General features: G+C 39.3%; 1 protein-coding gene across 1 annotated transcript; it reads right to left on the minus strand.

Annotated features, from left to right (window-relative positions):
• Positions 1 to 813: 813 nt before the first annotated feature.
• LOC311304325 (zinc-binding protein A33-like) lies at positions 814 to 13,480 on the minus strand. Its single transcript, XM_084431287.1, has 6 exons — positions 12,867 to 13,480; positions 12,202 to 12,297; positions 11,170 to 11,400; positions 11,032 to 11,054; positions 10,832 to 10,950; positions 814 to 1,858 (listed from the first exon to the last, which is right to left on the minus strand). Exons 1-6 carry the CDS (start codon positions 13,260 to 13,262, stop codon positions 1,317 to 1,319), a joined length of 1,407 nt encoding a protein of 468 aa, XP_084287413.1. The 5' UTR covers positions 13,263 to 13,480; the 3' UTR covers positions 814 to 1,316.
• Positions 13,481 to 23,172: the final 9,692 nt, after the last annotated feature.

The following is a 23,172-nucleotide window of genomic DNA, read 5'->3' on the forward strand; positions in this document are numbered from 1 at the left end:
ATTAATTCGTCCACCATTTGGCTTTCACTGAGAAAGAACACTATTGCCTTGTTCATACGGGAGGCCGATTTGGTATTTGCACCACCGATGGCCGCACTCACAGCTATCAGGCAATCCTCCACTGACACCGCGGCATCAGGCATGCAAACCATGTTTGATTGTTACCGTGAGAGATCTGCCATTTCCGACCCCATTATCCTCACTCTCTGACCGGAGTCAGGGGAAAAACCTAAACTAAACCTATTATCTATAATAATAATAAAAGAAAAAAGAAATCTCACTCAAACAAAGTGACACTTTCACTCCGACAGCCAGCTCCTTCCACACTCACTCCGCACATGCGCACAGAGAGAGAGAGAGAGAGCCCGTCCGATTCAATTCGTGTCCAGCAAAGAAGAGACCTAGAGCCAGGGAGCACACCTTCATTTACCCTTTTTGACCAGGTGACATGGGGGATGGGAGAGACCACCCTCAAATGGCTTAACCAGTTTTCCCTGAACTTCTATAAACCTTATTTTATTTTATTTTATTTTATCTATCTGGATATGAGATATCTGTACCACTCACGTTGAGACATTTCAAATGACACCAAAAACATAACAGTCAATGATAAACATTCACATTAAACCATGTTCTTGTGTGAGTTCTTAGTAGTTTGTGAGAGGAAGTGAGGTTGTATGGGGGAGGCCGAATGTTAATTAGCCAGCAGGGCCCTTTTATCTCAGACCAGGCCTCAACCAGTATTTTCAGTCTTACAACACACACACACACACACACACACACACACAATTATTACATAATAATTTATCCAATTGACTCTAATATGCAGAATCAGAACACAGTAAAAAAAATTGTATTTGCTTTATAGACCAAACCTGAGAAAACGGCACCATCTTGTAAAAAAAAAATAGTACACATTTTTAATTTTGAAGCCTTGCCAACAGAACAAAAGTCTATTAACACAGACTGCATCATTTTATAGTTAAATGGCCCTGGGATAAAAAGAAATTGTCAGTTTTAATGGGTTTCAATGGGGACATTTTTGTCCTTAAGGTCCTGAGTGTAAATATTTTGTGTACCCAGTGATTTATGAAAGGAAATTAGGGTGAAATAAGAAAAATACAATACAAATACAATTTAAAATTAAACTAAAATTAAAAACTGAAAGAGACAAACATGTCCTTAAGGAAACACAAGGGTTAAGTTGACTCTAAATTTTGCATTTAATTGTGATTGATCAATGAGACCCTTTGATTACAGTGTTATTATTGAAGCATAATTTGTAAAACTGTATTAATGTAGAAGCAGAATCAGATTTAACTGTGATTTTCTGCTGTAATAAACAGTTTAACTGGTAAGATCCTCAGAGGAGGAGTTGTGCAGAGATTACATAAGAATGGAAAGACAGTCTCTGTGAAGGATGTCCTGAATCTGCACAGACAGTCTTTAGTTACAGGATCAGAGAATGACACTGTTCCTCTGTCATAGTCCAGCTGAACTCTCACACGCTGAAGCTTCTGTTTAACAGTAAAGACAGTGAGGGGTTGCTCTGGGGATTGTGAGCTGTATTTGCTCTCTATGTACCGCACACGCCACACATTAGACTTAAAGAAAACCTTTCCCTTCCTTTGGTGTGATGCTGTCGTTATTCCAAGACTCCAGCCTGTATTGTCTCCAACCTCCACATCCCAGCAGTGTGTTCCTGAGTTAAAGCCCTCAGATCCCAGGACACATGGAAAAAAGTCAAACCTCTCTGGATTATCAGGAAGTGTTTTATCTCCATCACTGTACGACACACTGGTCAGATCAGCAGAGAGTGTGAGACGATGTGCTGTGTTTGGATCCAGAGTCAACGGAGCTGCAAAGAGAATAACATCAGATTACAGGATGATATGATGTATTAGAAATGTAAATGTAAAACACATAAAGACTTTGTTGAAAGAGATCATAAATCATGCTATCATACCAGTGGTCTCTCAGCAGAGGTGGAAAGAGTGATAAAATATTCTAATCAAGTAAAGTACTACTATTTCAATGAAATTTTACTGAAGTACAAGTAAAATTACCAGTCTAAAAATCTAACCAAGTAAAAGTAAAAAGTAGCTCATTTAAAATGTAAACAATATTGTAAAAATAAAATTAAAGTTACTGAGTTATTTTTTACAGCGGGGGTGTGGTGGTGACTCTCCTGTGTAGGGTTGTAATGGGATGAGGTTTTCACAGAATGACAACGTCTCAGAAAATATCACGAAACTTTTATTTTGAGGGGTTGTAGTGAATGTTTCAGAGTGTGTTTGACTGTTTTTTCTCCAATAAAATGATGGAAATGCTCATTAGGCGTTCTCTCAGAGCAGCTCTGGAAATGTTCATGTATTAATGTCCTCATATTGTTTATGAGACGCTGAAAACACCATGAGCGCATCGAGTACTTGAGTAGTAGACGAAGCGGCACATCTCATTCACACAGAGACATGCAGAACAAGCAGATTATATATTTACATAGCAGTCTTTTTGCTCTTTAATATTCACAGACATTGGATTTATTGCACAGCTCTACTTGATTTATTCATCCATCAGTTTGCGTGTTTTACGTGACATCTGCGTTATGTAAATGCCATTTTCATGACTGGACTCTGGAATTCCCTCTGAATCACGGAAATCATTCGGCCTTAAGTTCTAAACGGGACACGGGTCATTACTGGGATTTTTGTTTGTTTTTTAAACTACATATAAGTCATTTTCTAAATAGCCCACATCATTAGGCACATATTAAACCTCCAAAAAATAATATTTTTCCACCTCAGGAATTTAAGGCCGTCTATTAATTTCAGTGTTTAAACACCTTTTATTCTCAACCCTGTAATGGACAAAATGGACTTGGTTTAAATAGGATTTTACACAAAACTTGCTATAAAACAAACATCTACTGCTCGTGTGTCCCTCATAACAATTTAATAAACTACAAATGTAACATTTATGATACTTTTCATATTTTTTGGGGACTGAAGTTAAACAGACAAATTGTATGCCTGAGGTCTCTTTTTATAACAGAATTATGAGTTACCATGAATTTGGTAAGTATATCTTTGCTGAAACATGACTATTATGTAAGAATCTAGAAATTAGGAGATGCCGGACAGTCTGGTTGAAGAGCAATCAGACCCTGAGAGGACAAAGGACCTCTCTGGAAATTAACATTTGAACTCCCCCTCGTGCACTATTGAGACGAAAGTCTCACCTCAGAGTCATCCTAATCTACATATCTTTCCCTCATCCCCCCTCTCCTTCTCCCCCATGCGAAGATCACCAAAAACTCACCCAAGAATATATGGTTTAATGTGAATGATTAACATCGAGTATTATACATATTTAGTATCATTTGAAATGTCTCAGGGTGACTGGTACAAGTGTCTCATTCCCAAATAAGTAAAACAAAAGGTAATAAGGTTTTTAAGAGTTTAAAGATAACTGGCACACAAGGGGTTGGTCTCTATAGACACATGGTCTCCTACCCCCCAAAAGGTGTCAACTCTGAATGTAAATTCAGATGTTTCCATGTGAAAGAGGTTCTGGCTATATAATGAAATGCAACGGGATTCGGGGCCTTTTTGTAACTCAAGTTGGCCCATGATGCTAAGAGTGAGCAAAATTCTTAACATCATGTATCTTAATGTCGGGTTCGCATCTCTTCTCTTTAATCCAGAGCTTTTGATGTTTTTTATCGATTATCTTTGAATTGATTATGAAATTGGCATGATACATTTACCTGACATAATAAAGTATTACTGTTAGGGTGTACCGTAGCTGAAGGTGTAAAATCAATGACGATGGAGAAGAATTTTCAGTCCAGGGTGTTTATTTTGGTGCAAAAGTGATTCCCAAGCAAAAATATATACAGTAACAAAAACTAAGGCAAAAGAAATATATATAAATCCATAAGAGGTTCACATGTATTCTGGCTGTGCCAATATCCAGGCCCAAAAATACAAGGAGTGATCCCACACTCCAAACACTCTCCTGAAAAATGGCTACCAGGAGCCCTTTTATAGAGTTAGGCTCCTCCCACTTCTGGAACATACCATGTATAAATAAATGATAATTTTAAAGCAAGATAAAACTATACAAATATATTAAACAAATGGTATTAACATGCAACCTATGCATCACATTATTAATTGCAAAATTATGTCTCCACATTACAAAGAAAATGTCTGAGAAATGATAATTTCCCTGATTTCCCCCTGTGATGTCACTGACAATGAAAGTGCCCTTCCAATTAGGCAATTAGAAGCTTTAAAATGGCAGCCGTCGCTGCACATGGGTTTGCCAGTAGAGAGGTGACCCACAATGTGAGTATAACAGTATTTTATGTGTACATGTTAGTTTGTTACAGGGGAAATAAACTGTTAACATTTGCAAAAGAGTTTGGTGTGGTTTCTTTGAAGGTTACAAAAAACAAAACATTTAGCATTGAGACAAAACAAACAACCAACAAAAGAAAAGAAAATTATATAAAAAACATTGAACTAAGCAGAGAGCCTATCACACCACCTAAACAGAAAAATAACCACACATCTAGTATATGATGTTAATTTGCCAGCATGTAGATTGTGTGTGTATATTGGTGTAAACTGTTTATGGGGTACAAGTACTTCAGCAGTCCTTTCAAAATAAAAGTCCTTTTAGTCTTAGGTCACAGGCTCTCTGTGACATTTCCCCCTCCCTCTCCTGACACCTCTTGAGGTGCCCTTGAGAGAAAATCAGCGGTACAATTCTGTGCTCCTTTCCTGTACAGCACCTCAAAATCAAAGGGCTGAATGGCTAGAAACCACCTAGTTATTCGGGCATTAGTGTCCCTCATTTTGCCCAACCAGGCTAGTGCCCGATGGTCAGTCTCCAGCCGAAACTTGCATCCCAGCAAATAGTATCGCAGAGAGTCTAACGCCCATTTAATTGCAAGGCATTCCTTCTCCACCGTTGAGTACTTTGTCTCTCGGGGAAGGAGCTTCCTACTGATATAGGCAATGGGTTTTAGATGTCCTTGTTCACCCTGCAACAGCACAGCTCCTAGGCCATGCTCTGAAGCATCAGTCTGCACAGTAAACAGTTGCTCAAAGTCAGGACTCTGAAGCAGTGGTTCCTTACATAACGAGTCCTTCAAATCCTGGAAGGCCTTTTCACAGTCCATAATCCAATTCACCTTGTTTGGGTGGCACTTTTTGGTGAGGTTAGTCAGGGCAACTGCCCGGGCTGAAAAGTTTGGTACAAACCTTCGGTACCAGCCAACCAATCCCAAAAAGGACCGTACCTGCTTTTTGGTCACAGGCCTCTCAGCATTCTTAATGGCTTCAATTTTACCAACTTGTGGTCGGACCACCCCATGTCCCAGTACATACCCCAGGTATTGGGTCTCAGCCTTGGCCAGGCCACACTTGTCTGGGCGGATGGTCAATCCAGCAGTCTTTATCCTCTTTAGCACCTCTTGGAGATGCCCTAGATGTTCCTCCCAGCTCTGGCTAAAGATGATAATATCGTCCAAGTAGGCTGCAGCAAACATTTCCGTCCCTTGGAGAATCTGGTCCATCATCCTCTGAAATGTTGCTGGAGCACCATGAAGCCCAAATGGAAGAAACTGGAACTGAAAGTGTCCAAATGGGGTCTTAAATGCTGTAAGCTCCTTGCATTCTGGCTTCAGTGGATTTTGCCTGTACCCCTTGCAGAGATCTAGAGTACTGAGGTATTTTGCTCTTCCCAGTCTTTCAACCAGCTCATCCACTCTTGGCATGGGGTAAGGGTCAAACTTACTGACACTATTCAGTTTACGGAAGTCCAGGCAGAACCGGAGAATGCCATCCTTCTTAGGTACCAGCACAATAGGGCTGCTCCACTCACTGGTGGATGGTTCTATTACCCCCAGACTCTGCATGGTCTTTAGCTCCTCTTTCATCACTGGCAGCAGTCTTTCAGGTACACGATAGACAGGCTGTCGGATGGGTTTGGGGTCGTTCAGAATGATGGAGTGACTGATCAGGTCTGTCCTACCGGGTGACTCCATGAAAAGTTGGTCAGGTAAGCATCCCATCAGCTGCTGTTTCTGTTTCTCAGTCAAGTGACTGAGATTTAGTTCGCTCTTGCCTGGATGTCCAGGGATGTATTGCTCTTCTACCTCCTCCTCCTCTGCTACTGCTCTCACAAACATAGCGTTGTCCATCACTGGGGCTGCTGTGCTTTCGGCCATATCTGATGATGGTATACGGGAATGCCATTTCTTTAGCATGTTGATGTGGAATACCTGCAGAGGCCGGATTCTGGAAGGAATTTCGATTTCGTAGGTCACTGGACCCACTTTTCGCTTTACCTCATAGGGACCTTGCCACTTCGCCAACAACTTGTTTTCCGATGTTGGCAACAGCAAAAGGACCTTATCACCAGGATTGAAACTGCGTGTTCGGGCTGCTTTGTCATACCACTCTTTCTGCTGGGCTTGTGACTGGAGCAAGTTCTTTCGGGCTTGAGCTGTGGTCTTTTGGAGTTGCTCTCTCATCTTGAGGACATAAGTCAGAATGTTTTGCTTACTGGGCTTATGTGTGTCTTCCCAGCTCTCTTTCAGCACATCCAAGGGTCCTCTAACAGGATGGGCATAAAGGAGCTCAAAAGGGGAGAATCCTGTTGAGGCCTGGGGTACTTCCCGATAGGCAAAAAGAAGGAAAGGCAGCCACTTGTCCCAGTCTTTGCCCGTTTCGGAGACAAACTTTTTGAGCATGGCTTTTAGGGTCTGATTAAAACGTTCAACCAGCCCATCAGTCTGAGGGTGATACGGGGTGGTTCGCACTCTCTTAATCCCTAGCAGTTGATATACCTGGTGTAGGGTATGGCTCATGAAATTGGGTCCTTGGTCTGTGAGAACCTCCCGTGGTATGCCCACTTGTGAAAAGAATCTCAAAAGGGTTGTGGATATCTGTTTGGCAGACTCTGAGCTACTCCAACCTTCATGAGATATGGCTGATTATGCACCTCAATGTAGACTTCAGCTTTTGGCAAATTAGTACTGTCCCCATGAACACAACAAACAGTCACAGTCTCCTCCTCACTCCAGCTATCTCGGGGTACATATTTGGCCTCTACCAATGTGTGGGCACAACCTGTGTCAACCAAAGCTGGAAGTGGTTTCCCATTCAACAAAACAGTGACAACTGGCTCTAAGTCATGTTTAGGGGTTGCATACTGTACTAGCCGTGGAACATAACAGAGACTAGCTGTCTTAGGCTTTTTCAAGGGGCAATGCGGTCTAGTATGCCCTGGCTCACCACAATTAAAACACACCACTTCATTTTTGTCTATGGTTTGAGGTAGGGGAACAGATTTTGTGGGTTCAATGTATGTAGATTTCAGAATCTTAGCTTGGCTTTTAGAGCTTGACCACACCCCCAAACCCTCAGACTTACCCTTGGTGGCCTGCAGTACGCCAGCATAGTGGAAGTTTCCTGGACCCCTCCTTGCAGCAATATAGGCCTCCACCAGGTTAGCAGCCTGTCCAGCAGTGGTTGGATTCCGTTCCTTGACCCAGGTCCTCACCTCTGGATGCAACACCCGCAGAAACTGTTCAAGCACAATAGCCTCCATTATGTTGTCTTTGCTACTTTTGTTGAACTGGACCCACTTGCAAAACAGATCTTTAATACGGGTGTAGAGTTCTTGGGGTGACTCATGCATAGGGGTATTTAAAGAACGGAACCTTAACCGATAGGTCTCAGTGCTGATCTCATACTTTTTCAGTATGGCTTCCTTCAGCTGGTCATAATCCTGTGTCTGGGAAGAGTTCATGGCCACAAAAGCACTCCTTGCCTTGCCTGTAAGCAGGGGTATTAGGCGTATGGCCCAGTCTCCTCTCGGCCACTGGTAAACTTCCGCCAGTCTCTCAAAAGCCAGGCTGCTGGCTTTTAACCCTGGCAGCTACTCCATCACCGTCTGTGCCTGAAACTCGGGAACGCTCCATATCGAGCTGCATTTGGGTGACTTGATGACTGAGAACTTTGTAGTGTTGCTCTCGTCTTGCTGTTTCTCGTTCCTGCCGTTCATCTCGCTCTTGCTGATACCGCATGAAGGACTCAAACATCCGTGAAAGAGCCGTCACTGCAGCCTCCCCTCCAGCAGACGGAACCTCAGCAGGTTGCTCACTTGCCTCTGGGTCACCTCCTATGGCACCCTGGTCCACATCCTGAACTGTGTCGTCCACAGGCTGACTCCTTAGTTTGGGAGGCATGTCAGAAAAGGCAATCTCCCCACACGTCACTTAACTGGTACTTATCCCACTTCTGACACCACTTGTTAGGGTGTACCGTCGGTGAAGGTGTAAAATCAATGACGATGGAGAAGAATTTTCAGTCCAGGGTGTTTATTTTGGTGCAAAAGTGATTCCCAAGCAAAAATATATACAGTAACAAAAACTAAGGCAAAAGAAATATATATAAATCCATAAGAGGTTCACATGTATTCTGGCTGTGCCAATATCCAGGCCCAAAAATACAAGGAGTGATCCCACACTCCAAACACTCTCCTGAAAAATGGCTACCAGGAGCCCTTTTATAGAGTTAGGCTCCTCCCACTTCTGGAACATACCATGTATAAATAAATGATAATTTTAAAGCAAGATAAAACTATACAAATATATTAAACAAATGGTATTAACATGCAACCTATGCATCACATTATTAATTGCAAAATTATGTCTCCACATTACAAAGAAAATGTCTGAGAAATGATAATTTCCCTGATTTCCCCCTGTGATGTCACTGACAATGAAAGTGCCCTTCCAATTAGGCAATTAGAAGCTTTAAAATGGCAGCCGTCGCTGCACATGGGTTTGCCAGTAGAGAGGTGACCCACAATGTGAGTATAACAGTATTTTATGTGTACATGTTAGTTTGTTACAGGGGAAATAAACTGTTAACATTTGCAAAAGAGTTTGGTGTGGTTTCTTTGAAGGTTAAATCATATAACAAAACAAAACATTTAGCATTGAGACAAAACAAACAACCAACAAAAGAAAAGAAAATTATATAAAAAACATTGAACTAAGCAGAGAGCCTATCGCACCACCTAAACAGAAAAATAACCACACATCTAGTATACGATGTTAATTTGCCGGCATGTAGATTGTGTGTGTATATTGGTGTAAACTGTTTATGGGGTACAAGTACTTCAGCAGTCCTTTCAAAATAAAAGTCCTTTTAGTCTTAGGTCACAGGCTCTCTGTGACAATTACGTTTGATTATTCTAACTGACTTTGGCATTATTTTCATTAAAGAGTTAAAAGGAATAGTCAAACATTCGCTCACATTTAATGATGCACAGATATCATTAAAACCTTTTCATTTATGGAGTCAGATGAAATAATGAGAGAATACATATTCAAATGTATTGCATTTAATCAAAAAATACTTTGCCTCGAGAAAAGGACAGTAACACGTAAAGACCTTCCGCGCTGGTCGGATGCCGGACTTTGGGCCGATCGAGAATGAGCTTACATATATATATATATTTCTTTTAATTAAAATTATCCATAAATTAAGTGAAAAACTCAACCCTGTCACAAGTTTTCAACCCTGAAATAATGAGAAATATACAGATATGTGAGGTTGAGGTTTTCTGCACAAAATGGCCACTGCTCGTCTTGTAGTGTAGGAGAGTAGACCATACATGGCAGCAATGAAACAAGTACATTGTATAAACTTATGGATTAAAATAAAAATTTGAGGTTGTGGTTGAGTTGTTGAGGTTGACAGTGCCCTCCCTTGACTATAATAGGCCTCAAAAATATTAATAAAAAGTATGATACTACTTACCATCTTATGCAACACTGTTAAAAATACCTGAATGATGTCATTTCTGGTAAATTATGTCACATATGGGTGGAGTCTAAATTATTATAGGCGGAGAATAGTTGGCGTGACGGGGTTGAGTTCAGGCTGACGGACATCACTTTATAGTCTGTTTTTGATCAAATATCTTGTTTTTGGTTTTCACAAGAAAGTAACACAAATAAATACTTACAACATTTGCCAACAAAATTTGACGCATGTACAATTTGTTAAATATTTTCTAAGTACAAATTCAGTGAAGTACCAGAGAAGGGACCTGACAAAATGCTTAGTTTACAATAGAAATAACTTAAGACATTATTTCATGATAAAAATTATTTAAATGCAATATAATAATTTTTTATTCATTATAATGGATATACCAAAGTATTGTGGAAAGCTTTTAATATTTAATTTTGGTGCACCACCACTTTAAAAAGTCTGGGGGACTGAAATATTACCGAATCCCAGGAATGAACCTCATCCCTTTATCTGCACGGAGAGATGGTGTTCTTTGTTTCCTCTTTGTGCGTCCACATTTTTTGCAAATTGGATATCTATCCTCGAGGACAACCACGCGTTTTTCCTACATCCAAATTATTTCCGTACTGGCCATGGTTCGCTTCATAAGAATTTGACGGCTCGCTTTCAGCTGGGTCTGCATCACATTTTGTTTACTCATTAACGGATTACATAATGCAAGTAATTGTAATTCGTTACTTTCCACCTCTGTCTCTCAGTTACTGTCAGAATGGTCAGAATCAGTATTCAATAACCACTATTGTATCCTAATACATAAACCATGAGGAACAGACTTTTCATTATGAGTTCGCTGTATGATCTGATGATTTTCTGAAATACAGTTCAGATTCACTTGGAAATTATGAAATATATTTCTATCAAATGTTGATGTTGTGTGTGTTTATATCTGAACTATCTTCTGCACTGGTGTCAAATCTGCTGAGACTCACTGTGTTGGACAGTTTCCAGCATCTTCTTCCAGACTCTGAACGGCAGGTTACCCAGATAACGCGACACATGAATCAAAGCTCCAGAACTCATCCGTGGATCCGGCTGTGAGATCTGGACTCTGAGGAACATTCAGGAGTCAGAACTGCAGTGAATTTGAGTTCAGATCCACTGAGAGAAGAGATACGAGCAGCTCACTCACCTTTCCATTGAGGCCTTAAAGTTCTGGAAAATATAGAGTTTGAAAACATTTTAATATCTTATCAAACACTCTCATTGTCAGTGAGTCTCTCTACAAGTTGTTTTATGCACAGAGAATGAAGCCAGATTGATTTGTCACCTTTAGAAACGAGACGTCATTGTCTTTCATCATCTCCTCCATGTCTCTGATTGTGTGTGAAAGAGCTGAGATGTGTGTGTTCATCTCCTCCAGCTTCTCCTTCATCCTCTGCTTCTTCTGCTCCTCTTCCTCTCTCAGTGCAGTGATTGTAGCTTCTTCTTCGTCTCTGAGAAACTGATGAAGCTTCTCAAACTCTTCTTTAATCTGACGTTCTGTGTGCTCAGCTTGAGTCTGAAATCAAATCACATTCACTTCAGTCAGCGCTGTATGAACACACACTGTGCTGTCTTTAAAGTTAAGTGAATGGGTTAAATAAGTTATTCGTTGGAAAAGTTAAAACATTAAATACATTAAGTTAAATTTCAGAAGTTCATGCTGTGTGCTGCCCTCTACTGGTCAAAGTTAATAATTCAGTGAAGCACTCTCTTCAGTAGAAATCTTTCAGGCAAGAAAGTCAGTGCTGGATTCATGTTGCTGAATTTATTTCTGATACGCTTCTGCCTTGGAGACTATGTGCCTGTAAGTAATGTGTAAATCATTTTCAATCACTTGCATTGGTAAGGAATGTCATGTTAGAAACGCTTTTATGCTTTGTAAAACATGTGCTCTGTTAGCTAGCAGTACAGATGTAGCTAGCTTTGTTTTTAATTGCTTTGTGGCTTGTAGGTGAACTGTGTTTTCTTACTGTAGGCTACATTGCTTGTATTCAGTAGGCTACAGTGCTTGTTTTACACTTTGATAGGAATTTTGTAGTAACAGTTATATGTATGCATATGTTCATGTTTTGTGTACTGATTTATATTCTTATTTTGTAATGTTTCAGTTTTACAAAACAAAACAACAAGAGGAAACAGCTTCAGTAAAATACAAGAAAAGTCAAGCCTTGTCTGTTTATTGGAGGACTTTTGAATGTTCACTGGCTGTCTAGCTTTGCACAAGAGATCGCATTGCAAGGGCAGCACACACACTCCACTAATGTCAATAATAAACTCTGTGTGTGAATGTAGAGTATTTAACTCTTTATATCCTCACCTTGATGTGTTCAATTCTTTCGTCACACTTTTTCTTCATTTCTTCTCCATGTTTGAGCTGGTCTTGTAAGGACGTCAGTGCTGTATTAAATTCCTCCTACAGGTTAAGATGAAAATCTGTGAAACTTCTGCAGCTCTAAGAGGTTTAAACATTGTATGTCTGAATGTTTTTATTGTTATATTATTTATATGTTGAATTGATCGTTTCCAGTTAGCATTTGTGCCTGAACAGGAGATATATTTTTAATTATTTAATTTGGAAAGGATGAACATCTATAAATCATGTTTTCATCAAACAAATGTGTTTTTATGCAATGGCCAATTCGTAATTATTATATCCATGCAGTTTTAAATTTGTGGTTGTGCAAATACAAATACAGAAAGTGAAAGTATGTTAGTATCAGTCACTTTTTGGTGTGTTTTAAATCACATATTATTATTGAAAAATATTAATAACCCATGACATTTCTAGTTTTTCAAAACATGTTTTGTGTCAATGCTGTTACTTTTAAGAAGATTTGAACATAATTTTATTTCAGTAGTAAGTCAGAGATATTTAGTCTGAGTAAAAATAAATACTGGTCTATTGTTTACACAAATAATAATTCTATAGTTTCTATGTATAACACTGTATTCAGCATATGAAATGAGAGATATTTGTCTTACCTTGTAAGATGAAACCACTTCACTGATGGGTCTGAATGTGTGATTGGTGTGTTTCTCTGAGTCTCTGCACACTAAACACACAGGCTGTTTGTCCTCCTGACAGAAGAGTTTGAGTTTCTCACTGTGTAAACTGCAGATCTCCTCAGATCCTGATGAGCGTTTCTCATTTCTCTCCTTTATCACTGAATCACACAAGTTTTTTAACGCTAGATTAATTGGAGGATCTTGTTTTGAAGATCTTCTCCTGCAGACAGGACACTCCTGAGTTTCCTTAGTTTTCCAGAACTGTTGTAGACACTCTTTACAAATACTGTGACTACAGGACAGAAGAACAGGAGTCTTGAAGATTTCACAGCAAACAGGACAAGAAAGCTCTTCCACAGATGTTGAATCCATTTCCTCGTCTTGTAAAAGATCCAATGATCTACAATTTACTTTCACTTTCTGAAATTTGGTTTAAAGAGTAAATAACTATTACAATCAAAATCTAATCTAGGTTCATTCAGAAATACACAAAAGCCCTAATATAATGTGTCCTCCTCTGTTCTTCACGACTCGTTTTAGCTTTCAGTAAAAATGAAAGGAAGAAATAATAATGACTAGTCACTTCCTGTAAGGTTTTGTAATAGTCAGGGGGCCAATTCTGAAAAGGGCTTCCGTTAAGACTTTTGCGGACATGGTTTGGTACAAGCTGTCACCCTATTTTTTTTAGTTAGAAGACACCCATAGGTAAGATATTAGGGTGGTTGTCAAGCTGATTTTTTTTTTTTTTTTTTTTTGTGACTTGTACAAGCAATTTCAGGCCAATTTTTTGGTTTCCTGCTCAACACGACATGCCAACAGTAAATGTTGAATATCTCCACAACCACAAGGATCATATTCATAAAAATGGTATCAAATGAAAGCCAACACTCATGGGATGTCCACTGAAGTGTCAGAATGAACATTTATTGTATAGTGTAAGAGACAACAGAACTAGAACATAAAAAAAAACAATCTCCGCCTAAAGAGAACCAGTTTTCAAAGTGAATATCAGCTTGGAAACATAACCTAGTATCCCAAAACCTCTATCAATCAGTACCCATATCTATGGGAATGAGTCAAGCCAAGTTTAAAGCTTGTAGGGAGATACAGTTCAATGCTGCACAAGTTATAATACTTTAATGTCAAGGCGGAAATTCAGAACTGTAGATGATGGTCTATGGTGCTATTTGACTTAATTAGTGTACCAGGTTGTAACACAAATTATATTTAATTATCACTATAGTTATTAATTCCATCCTAACAAAACTGCTCTCTCACTTCTTTAGGGTTAGGGGTTAGTAACTAGTTAGTAGTAATAACTATGTAATAGTTGTATGGCAAAGGTATGTTTTTCCCCATCAAAGCAGTGGCTCTCAGGTTGGCAGAGGTTGGCTCTCAGGTTGTCAGTCTCATCCCTTTGAGACTGAATGGATTGAATAAGCAAGGTCAAGCTAAGCACAATGCAAATAATGGTGTGTGTCTATTACTGTATATTGCAAAAATATTGCACAGTATTATACTACAATAATCTCCAGAAAGAGCACAAAGACACCACTTCCTGAAAAATCACTTTAATCAAAGGGCTTTATCTTGGCTGTATTTTCCATATTTGTCTTGACAAATGAAACATTACAGAATGCATAGCTGATATAAAAAATTGGATGACTCGTAATTTCCTACTTCTAAATTCTGAAAAAACAGAGATTCTAATTATTGGACAAAAAACTTCCCCACGTAATAACCTAGAATACTGTCTAACACTTGATGGCTGCTCTGTTAAGTCTTCGTCGTCGGTTAGGAACCTGGGTGTGCTCTTTGATACCAATCTTTCATTTGAAAGTCACGTGTCTAGTATCTGTAAAACTGCATTTTTCCATCTTAAAAATACATCTAAATTACGTCATATGCTCTCATTGACAAATGCGGAACAATTAGTTCATGCGTTCATGACCTCAAGGCTAGATTATTGTAATGCTCTACTGGGTGGTTGCCCTGCACGCTTAATAAACAAACTACAGCTAGTTCAAAACGCAGCAGCTCGAGTTCTTACCAGAACCAGGGAGTATGACCATATTAGCCCGGTTCTGTCAACACTGCATTGGCTCCCTATTAATCATCGCATCAATTTTAAAATATTGCTGATTACTTACAAAGCACTAAATGGTTTAGCTCCGCAGTACATGAGCGAGCTCTTAACGCATTATACTCCTTCACGTCTATTACGATCTCAAAATTCCGGCCAGTTGATAATACCTAGAATATCAAAATCGACTGCTGGCGGTAGATCCTTTTCCTATTTAGCACCAAAACTTTGGAACAATCTTCCTAACATTGTCTGGGAGGCAGACACACTCTGTCAGTTCAAAGCTTGATTAAAGACACATCTCTTTGACCTAGCATTCACATAATACATTATAGACTTCTATAATTCAATGTTAGGCTGCATAGATTAGGTCAGCTGGAACCGGGAACACTTCCCATAAATCCTGATGTACTTGTTACATCATGAGAAGAATGGCATCTACGCTAATTTTAGTGTCTGTGTTTATCCCGAGGTTTTCCCGCAGCCTGCCGGATCCAGGCCGTATCCAGATCTGACGAAGGACCTTTGCCTGGACCCGATCCAACGCAGTGCTGAAGTGCCAACTAGTCTCTCCCTATGGAGGATCCCTTTTTCACTCTACAGATAAAGCGTCGTCGGGAAAACTCAATTTGCGTATCTACCCCGAATTGATAAAATAAAATACAATTCTTAATCAAAACTATAAGGAAACACCAGTAATTTGTTTAGGCTTGGTTTGTAGGGAATTACAAACCTGCACACATATATTCAAACGCACATAACTATAGAACCAATTCTTGATGCCCATATGAACGCCATCAGCGTTTCTCACAGGTTCGCGTTTAAAGTCTGTGTAGAGAGAATGGTGTCGTCTTAGCGGCCCCTAATTTAATAACAAATGATCGTTGCGACGGAAGCGAATCAATCAAAACTAACTTTAGCTGGAAAATAACTTTATTAAAGAACATCTAAAAAGCCAAAACGATCTTACTTTAAATTATACGTTTATCTCTGTAAAGCTGCTTTGAAACAATCTACATTGTTAAAAGCGCTATATAAATGAAGATGACTTGACTTGACATTTTTCCCAATCATTGTCTCTTCCTATTTGTTTTTCTTTGGACGCTAGGCTTACAGCTCCCTCTGGATCCATGTTATCTCATCTGAAGGCAAATACATTTTTCACTACTCTAGTCTGATTGGTTTCTGAGTGGATCACTACAATGTCCTCTGACATAAGCTGAGGGCTTTGCTATCTAACAAACTTATTAACACTTTTAGCTATAGCAGACTGTAAAATAGGCTGCTGTGCAGCAAATAAATTAAAAACATAATATTTCCATTACACATCTGCACAAAACTTAATTTACCTATTAGTAAGTAAGCTAGTAATTATGAAAGTAAATTAGCCTAGCTATACACTCACCTAAAGGATTATTAGGAACACCTGTTCAATTTCTCATTAATGCAATTATCTAATCAACCAATCACATGGCAGTTGCTTCAATGCATTTAGGGGTGTGGTCCTGGTCAAGACAATCTCCTGAACTCCAAACTGAATGTCAGAATGGGAAAGAAAGGTGATTTAAGCAATTTTGAGCGTGGCATGGTTGTTGGTGCCAGACGGGCCGGTCTGAGTATTTCACAATCTGCTCAGTTACTGGGATTTTCACGCACAACCATTTCTAGGGTTTACAAAGAATGGTGTGAAAAGGGAAAAACATCCAGTATGCGGCAGTCCTGTGGGTGAAAATGCCTTGTTGATGCTAGAGGTCAGAGGAGAATGGGCCGACTGATTCAAGCTGATAGAAGAGCAACTTTGACTGAAATAACCACTCGTTACAACCGAGGTATGGTCAATAGATCAAGTTAATCTGTTGTGTGATTGTGTGATTCACTCCTTTATAAAGTTTTGTTCACACTGTACTGTTGACACCTGCTGTGATCATCTTATCTGGATCTGCTGCCTCAATCTGCTGCCAAATCACAGCTGTGCTGACACAACAGTGACCCTTGTGGTGTGATACTCTTGTGGTATTTATTGATTATTATTTTTTAATAATCATGCTTGCACATAAGTTGGATTATATTGCACATTTGCCCAAAATTACAATAGGTAACATGGAAGAAAATGGAAGCACTTTGGGAAAAAAATCCGCTTCAAAGAATATAGTGTTAAAATGGACAAAAAAACATTTTCTAAGCTGACAACCTGGCTAGAACACATGTTGAGGGGTTTAATATTAATACTGGATAGGTTGTATACTTGTACCAAAAAGTGTCCAACAAAGTTTTAATATCAGTTTTGGCCCCCTGACTATAAGAGGGTGGAGTTTCTGATCATCTTTTGGAGCTTCTGGGACTGGTTGCATAAACCGCTGAAACTAGTAATTTAGTCAAAAATATTTTTTTCTTTAAAACTATTCATAACTTCTTTAAGTCAGTTACATAAAAATTTGATTCCAAAAAAATAAGACTGATTGTCCCTTCTAGAGGGTCATATAAGACTGTCACATCCACGAGCTGGAGTGCCCATGATCTCCACTAGGGGGAAACACCTCCCGACTCTTCTGCTATCTTATCATGGACTACATTTCCCATAACCCACTGCCTGGACCCATTATGCTTGCTTACATTCAGCTGTGTCTCAATACCTTGTTAATATTGCCTATATAAGCCCTGTGTGTACTGTCATTCCTTGCAAAAGTCTTGGATGTTGTTACTCTGCATTTCTGAGTATTATCCTGGTTTCATGTGTTTTTATTATTATTCTTTATTCATTCTCTGCCTGTGTTTTGGATACCCTTTTTGCCTGTGTTTTCTGTGGTGATGATGAAGTGAAGCATTATGAACCAGCGAAGCTTTCAACACAATTGAATCGGAAAAAAGGTTCATTACACAAAGCTTGACGAGGACCTCTGCTGGTGAAAGTGAGGGAAAGTGTTGTGTTGCAAAATGTTTCACATCCAACGCATCTTGGAAGCAAACATGAATGAATGGATGGATAGATGAATAGATAAATTAATCAATATATTAAATAGCCTACATGACAACAATCTGTTGCATTGCATACTCATAGTAACTCAAAACAATAAAGATAACATTTTGTATCGTGGATGTGGAAATTTTTTCTGTTTGTAAACCAACAAAACTCATGAATAGAGGGAGTAAATAAATGCAGGTGCATGCACACAAAGACACACACTTTCACATCTTATACTTCTTATACCGATGAGGCCATTAAGAATCCGCATCGCAGGGAAAGGGATTCTGTAGTGTAGTGTTGTGAAGTGTAGTGTAGTGTAGTGTAGTGTAGTGTAGTGTAATGTAGTGTAGTGTAGTGTTGTGAAGTGTAGTGTAGTGTAGTGTAGTGTAGTGTAGTGTTGTGAAGTGTAGTGTAGTGTAGTGTAGTGTAGTGTTGTGAAGTGTAGTGTAATGTAGTGTAGTGTAGTGTAGTGTAGTGTAGTGTTGTGAAGTGTAGTGTAGTGTAGTGTAGTGTAGTGAAGTGTAGTGTTGTGAAGTGTAGTGTAATGTAGTGTAGTGTAGTGTTGTGAAGTGTAGTGTAGTGTAGTGTTGTGAAGTGTAGTGTAATGTAGTGTAGTGTAGTGTAGTGTTGTGAAGTGTAGTGTAGTGTAGTGTAGTGTTGTGAAGTGTAGTGTAGTGTAGTGTAGTGTAGTGTAGTGTTGTGAAGTGTAGTGTAATGTAGTGTAGTGTTGTGAAGTGTAGTGTAGTGTAGTGTAGTGTAGTGTTGTGAAGTGTAGTGTAGTGTTGTGAAGTGTAGTGTAGTGTTGTGAAGTGTAGTGTAATGTAGTGTAGTGTAGTGTAGTGTTGTGAAGTGTAGTGTAGTGTAGTGTTGTGAAGTGTAGTGTAGTGTAGTGTAGTGTTGTGAAGTGTAGTGTAATGTAGTGTAGTGTAGTGAAGTGTAGTGTAATGTAGTGTAGTGTTGTGAAGTGTAGTGTAATGTAGTGTAGTGTAGTGTAGTGTAGTGTTGTGAAGTGTAGTGTAGTGTAGTGTAGTGTAGTGTTGTGAAGTGTAATGTAGTGTAGTGTTGTGAAGTGTAGTGTAATGTAGTGTAGTGTTGTGAAGTGTAGTGTAATGTAGTGTAGTGTAGTGTAGTGTAGTGTTGTGAAGTGTAGTGTAGTGTAATGTAGTGTAGTGTAGTGTAGTGAAGTGTAGTGTAGTGTTGTGAAGTGTAGTGTAGTGTAGTGTAGTGTAGTGTTGTGAAGTGTAGTGTAGTGTAGTGTTGTGAAGTGTAGTGTAATGTAGTGTAGTGTAGTGTAGTGTTGTGAAGTGTAGTGTAGTGTAGTGTTGTGAAGTGTAGTGTAATGTAGTGTAGTGTAGTGTAGTGTAGTGTTGAGAAGTGTAGTGTAGTGTAATGTAGTGTAGTGTAGTGTAGTGTAGTGTAGTGTAGTGAAGTGTAGTGTAGTGTTGTGAAGTGTAGTGTAATGTAGTGTAGTGTAGTGTAGTGTAGTGTAGTGTTGTGAAGTGTAGTGTAGTGTAGTGCAGTGCAGTGTTGTGAAGTGTAGTGTAGTGTAGTGTAGTGTTGTGAAGTGTAGTGTAGTGTAGTGTTGTGAAGTGTAGTGTTGTGAAGTGTAGTGTAGTGTAGTGTTGTGAAGTGTAGTGTAGTGTAGTGTAGTGTTGTGAAGTGTAGTGTAGTGTAGTGTAGTGTAGTGTAGTGTAGTGTTGTGAAGTGTAGTGTAGTGTAGTGTAGTGTAGTGTTGTGAAGTGTAGTGTAGTGTAGTGTAGTGAAGTGTAGTGTAGTGTTGTGAAGTGTTGTGAAGTGTAGTGTAATGTAGTGTAGTGTAGTGTAGTGAAGTGTAGTGTAGTGTAGTGTAGTGTTGTGAAGTGTAGTGTAGTGTAGTGAAGTGTAGTGTAGTGTAGTGTAGTGTAGTGTAGTGTTGTGAAGTGTAGTGTGGTGTAGTGTAGTGTTGTGAAGTGTTGTGAAGTGTAGTGTAGTGTAGTGTTGTGAAGTGTAGTGTAGTGTAGTGAAGTGAAGTGTAGTGTAGTGTAGTGTAGTGTAGTGTTGTGAAGTGTAGTGTTGTGAAGTGTAGTGTAGTGTTGTGAAGTGTAGTGTAGTGTTGTGAAGTGTAGTGTAGTGTAGTGTAGTGTTGTGAAGTGTAGTGTAGTGTAGTGTAGTGTAGTGTAGTGTTGTGAAGTGTAGTGTAATGTAGTGTAGTGTAGTGTAGTGTAGTGTAGTGTAGTGTTGTGAAGTGTAGTGTAGTGTAGTGTTGTGAAGTGTAGTGTAGTGTAGTGTAGTGTAGTGTTGTGAAGTGTAGTGTAATGTAGTGTAGTGTAGTGTAGTGTTGTGAAGTGTAGTGTAGTGTAGTGTAATGTAATGTAGTGTAGTGTAGTGTAGTGAAGTGTAGTGTAGTGTAGTGTAGTGTAGTGTTGTGAAGTGTAGTGTAATGTAGTGTAGTGTAGTGTAGTGTTGTGAAGTGTAGTGTAGTGTAGTGTAGTGTAGTGTAGTGTTGTGAAGTGTAGTGTAGTGTAGTGTAATGTAGTGTAGTGTAGTGTAGTGTTGTGAAGTGTAGTGTAATGTAGTGTAGTGTAGTGTAGTGTAGTGAAGTGTAGTGTAGTGTTGTGAAGTGTAGTGTAGTGTAGTGTAATGTAATGTAGTGTAGTGTAGTGTAGTGTAGTGAAGTGTAGTGTAGTGTTGTGAAGTGTAGTGTAATGTAGTGTAGTGTAGTGTTGTGAAGTGTAGTGTAGTGCAGTGCAGTGCAGTGTTGTGAAGTGTAGTGTAGTGTAGTGTAGTGTAGTGTAGTGTTGTGAAGTGTAGTGTTGTGAAGTGTAGTGTAGTGTTGTGAAGTGTAGTGTAGTGTAGTGTAGTGTAGTGTTGTGAAGTGTAGTGTAGTGTAGTGTAGTGTAGTGTAGTGTTGTGAAGTGTAGTGTAGTGTAGTGTAGTGTAGTGTTGTGAAGTGTAGTGTAGTGTTGTGAAGTGTTGTGAAGTGTAGTGTAGTGTAGTGTAGTGTAGTGAAGTGTAGTGTAGTGTAGTGTTGTGAAGTGTAGTGTAGTGTAGTGTAGTGAAGTGTAGTGTTGTGAAGTGTAGTGTTGTGAAGTGTAGTGTAGTGTTGTGAAGTGTGAAGTGTAGTGTAGTGTTGTGAAGTGTAGTGTAGTGTAGTGTAGTGAAGTGTAGTGTAGTGTAGTGTAGTGTTGTGAAGTGTAGTGTAATGTAGTGTAGTGTAGTGTTGTGAAGTGTAGTGTAGTGTAGTGTAGTGTTGTGAAGTGTAGTGTAGTGTAGTGTAGTGAAGTGTAGTGTAGTGTAGTGTAGTGTAGTGTAGTGTAGTGTTGTGAAGTGTAGTGTTGTGAAGTGTAGTGTTGTGAAGTGTAGTGTAGTGTTGTGAAGTGTGAAGTGTAGTGTTGTGAAGTGTAGTGTAGTGTAGTGTTGTGAAGTGTAGTGTAGTGTAGTGTAGTGTTGTGAAGTGTAGTGTAATGTAGTGTAGTGTAGTGTTGTGAAGTGTAGTGTAGTGTAGTGTTGTGAAGTGTAGTGTAGTGAAGTGTAGTGTAGTGTAGTGTAGTGTTGTGAAGTGTAGTGTTGTGAAGTGTTGTGAAGTGTAGTGTAGTGTAGTGTAGTGTAGTGTTGTGAAGTGTAGTGTAGTGTAGTGTAGTGTAGTGTTGTGTAGTGTAGTGTTGTGAAGTGTAGTGTAATGTAGTGTAGTGTAGTGTTGTGAAGTGTAGTGTAGTGTAGTGTAGTGTTGTGAAGTGTAGTGTAGTGTAGTGAAGTGTAGTGTAGTGTAGTGTAGTGTTGTGAAGTGTAGTGTTGTGAAGTGTTGTGAAGTGTTGTGAAGTGTTGTGAAGTGTAGTGTAGTGTAGTGTAAGTGTAGTGTAGGTGTAGTGTAGTGTAGTGTAGGTGTAGTGTAGTGTAGGTGTGTAGTGTAGTGTAGTGTAGGTGTAGTGTAGTGTAGTGTAGGTGTAGTGTAGTGTAGTGTAGGTGTAGTGTAGTGTAGTGTAGTGTAGTGTAGTGAAGTGTAGTGTAGTGTAGTGTTGTGAAGTGTAGTGTAGTGTAGTGAAGTGTAGTGTTGTGAAGTGTAGTGTAGTGTTGTGAAGTGTGAAGTGTAGTGTTGTGAAGTGTAATGTAGTGTAGTGTAGTGAAGTGTAGTGTAGTGTAGTGTAGTGTTGTGAAGTGTAGTGTAATGTAGTGTAGTGTAGTGTTGTGAAGTGTAGTGTAGTGAAGTGAAGTGTAGTGTAGTGTAGTGTAGTGTTGTGAAGTGTAGTGTTGTGAAGTGTAGTGTTGTGAAGTGTAGTGTAGTGTTGTGAAGTGTGAAGTGTAGTGTTGTGAAGTGTAGTGTAGTGTAGTGTTGTGAAGTGTAGTGTAGTGTAGTGTAGTGTTGTGAAGTGTAGTGTAATGTAGTGTAGTGTAGTGTTGTGAAGTGTAGTGTAGTGTAGTGTTGTGAAGTGTAGTGTAGTGAAGTGTAGTGTAGTGTAGTGTAGTGTAGTGTAGTGTAGTGTTGTGAAGTGTAGTGTTGTGAAGTGTTGTGAAGTGTAGTGTAGTGTAGTGTAGTGTTGTGAAGTGTAGTGTAGTGTAGTGTAGTGTAGTGTTGTGTAGTGTAGTGTAGTGTTGTGAAGTGTAGTGTAATGTAGTGTAGTGTAGTGTTGTGAAGTGTAGTGTAGTGTAGTGTAGTGTAGTGTTGTGAAGTGTAGTGTAGTGAAGTGTAGTGTAGTGTAGTGTAGTGTAGTGTTGTGAAGTGTAGTGTTGTGAAGTGTTGTGAAGTGTTGTGAAGTGTTGTGAAGTGTAGTGTAGTGTAGTGTAAGTGTAGTGTAGTGTAGTGTAGGTGTAGTGTAGTGTAGTGTAGGTGTAGTGTAGTGTAGTGTAGGTGTGTAGTGTAGTGTAGTGTAGTGTAGGTGTAGTGTAGTGTAGGTGTAGTGTAGTGTAGTGTAGGTGTAGTGTAGTGTAGTGTAGTGTAGTGTAGTGAAGTGTAGTGTAGTGTAGTGTTGTGAAGTGTAGTGTAGTGTAGTGAAGTGTAGTGTTGTGAAGTGTAGTGTTGTGAAGTGTAGTGTAGTGTTGTGAAGTGTGAAGTGTAGTGTTGTGAAGTGTAGTGTAGTGTAGTGTAGTGAAGTGTAGTGTAGTGTAGTGTAGTGTTGTGAAGTGTAGTGTAATGTAGTGTAGTGTTGTGAAGTGTAGTGTAGTGTAGTGTAGTGTAGTGTTGTGAAGTGTAGTGTAGTGTAGTGAAGTGTAGTGTAGTGTAGTGTAGTGTAGTGTTGTGAAGTGTAGTGTTGTGAAGT

The sequence above is a fragment of the Rutilus rutilus genome (genome assembly GCF_951802725.1).
Source record: "Rutilus rutilus genome assembly, chromosome: 14".
NCBI classification, from domain to species: Eukaryota; Metazoa; Chordata; class Actinopteri; order Cypriniformes; family Leuciscidae; genus Rutilus; species Rutilus rutilus.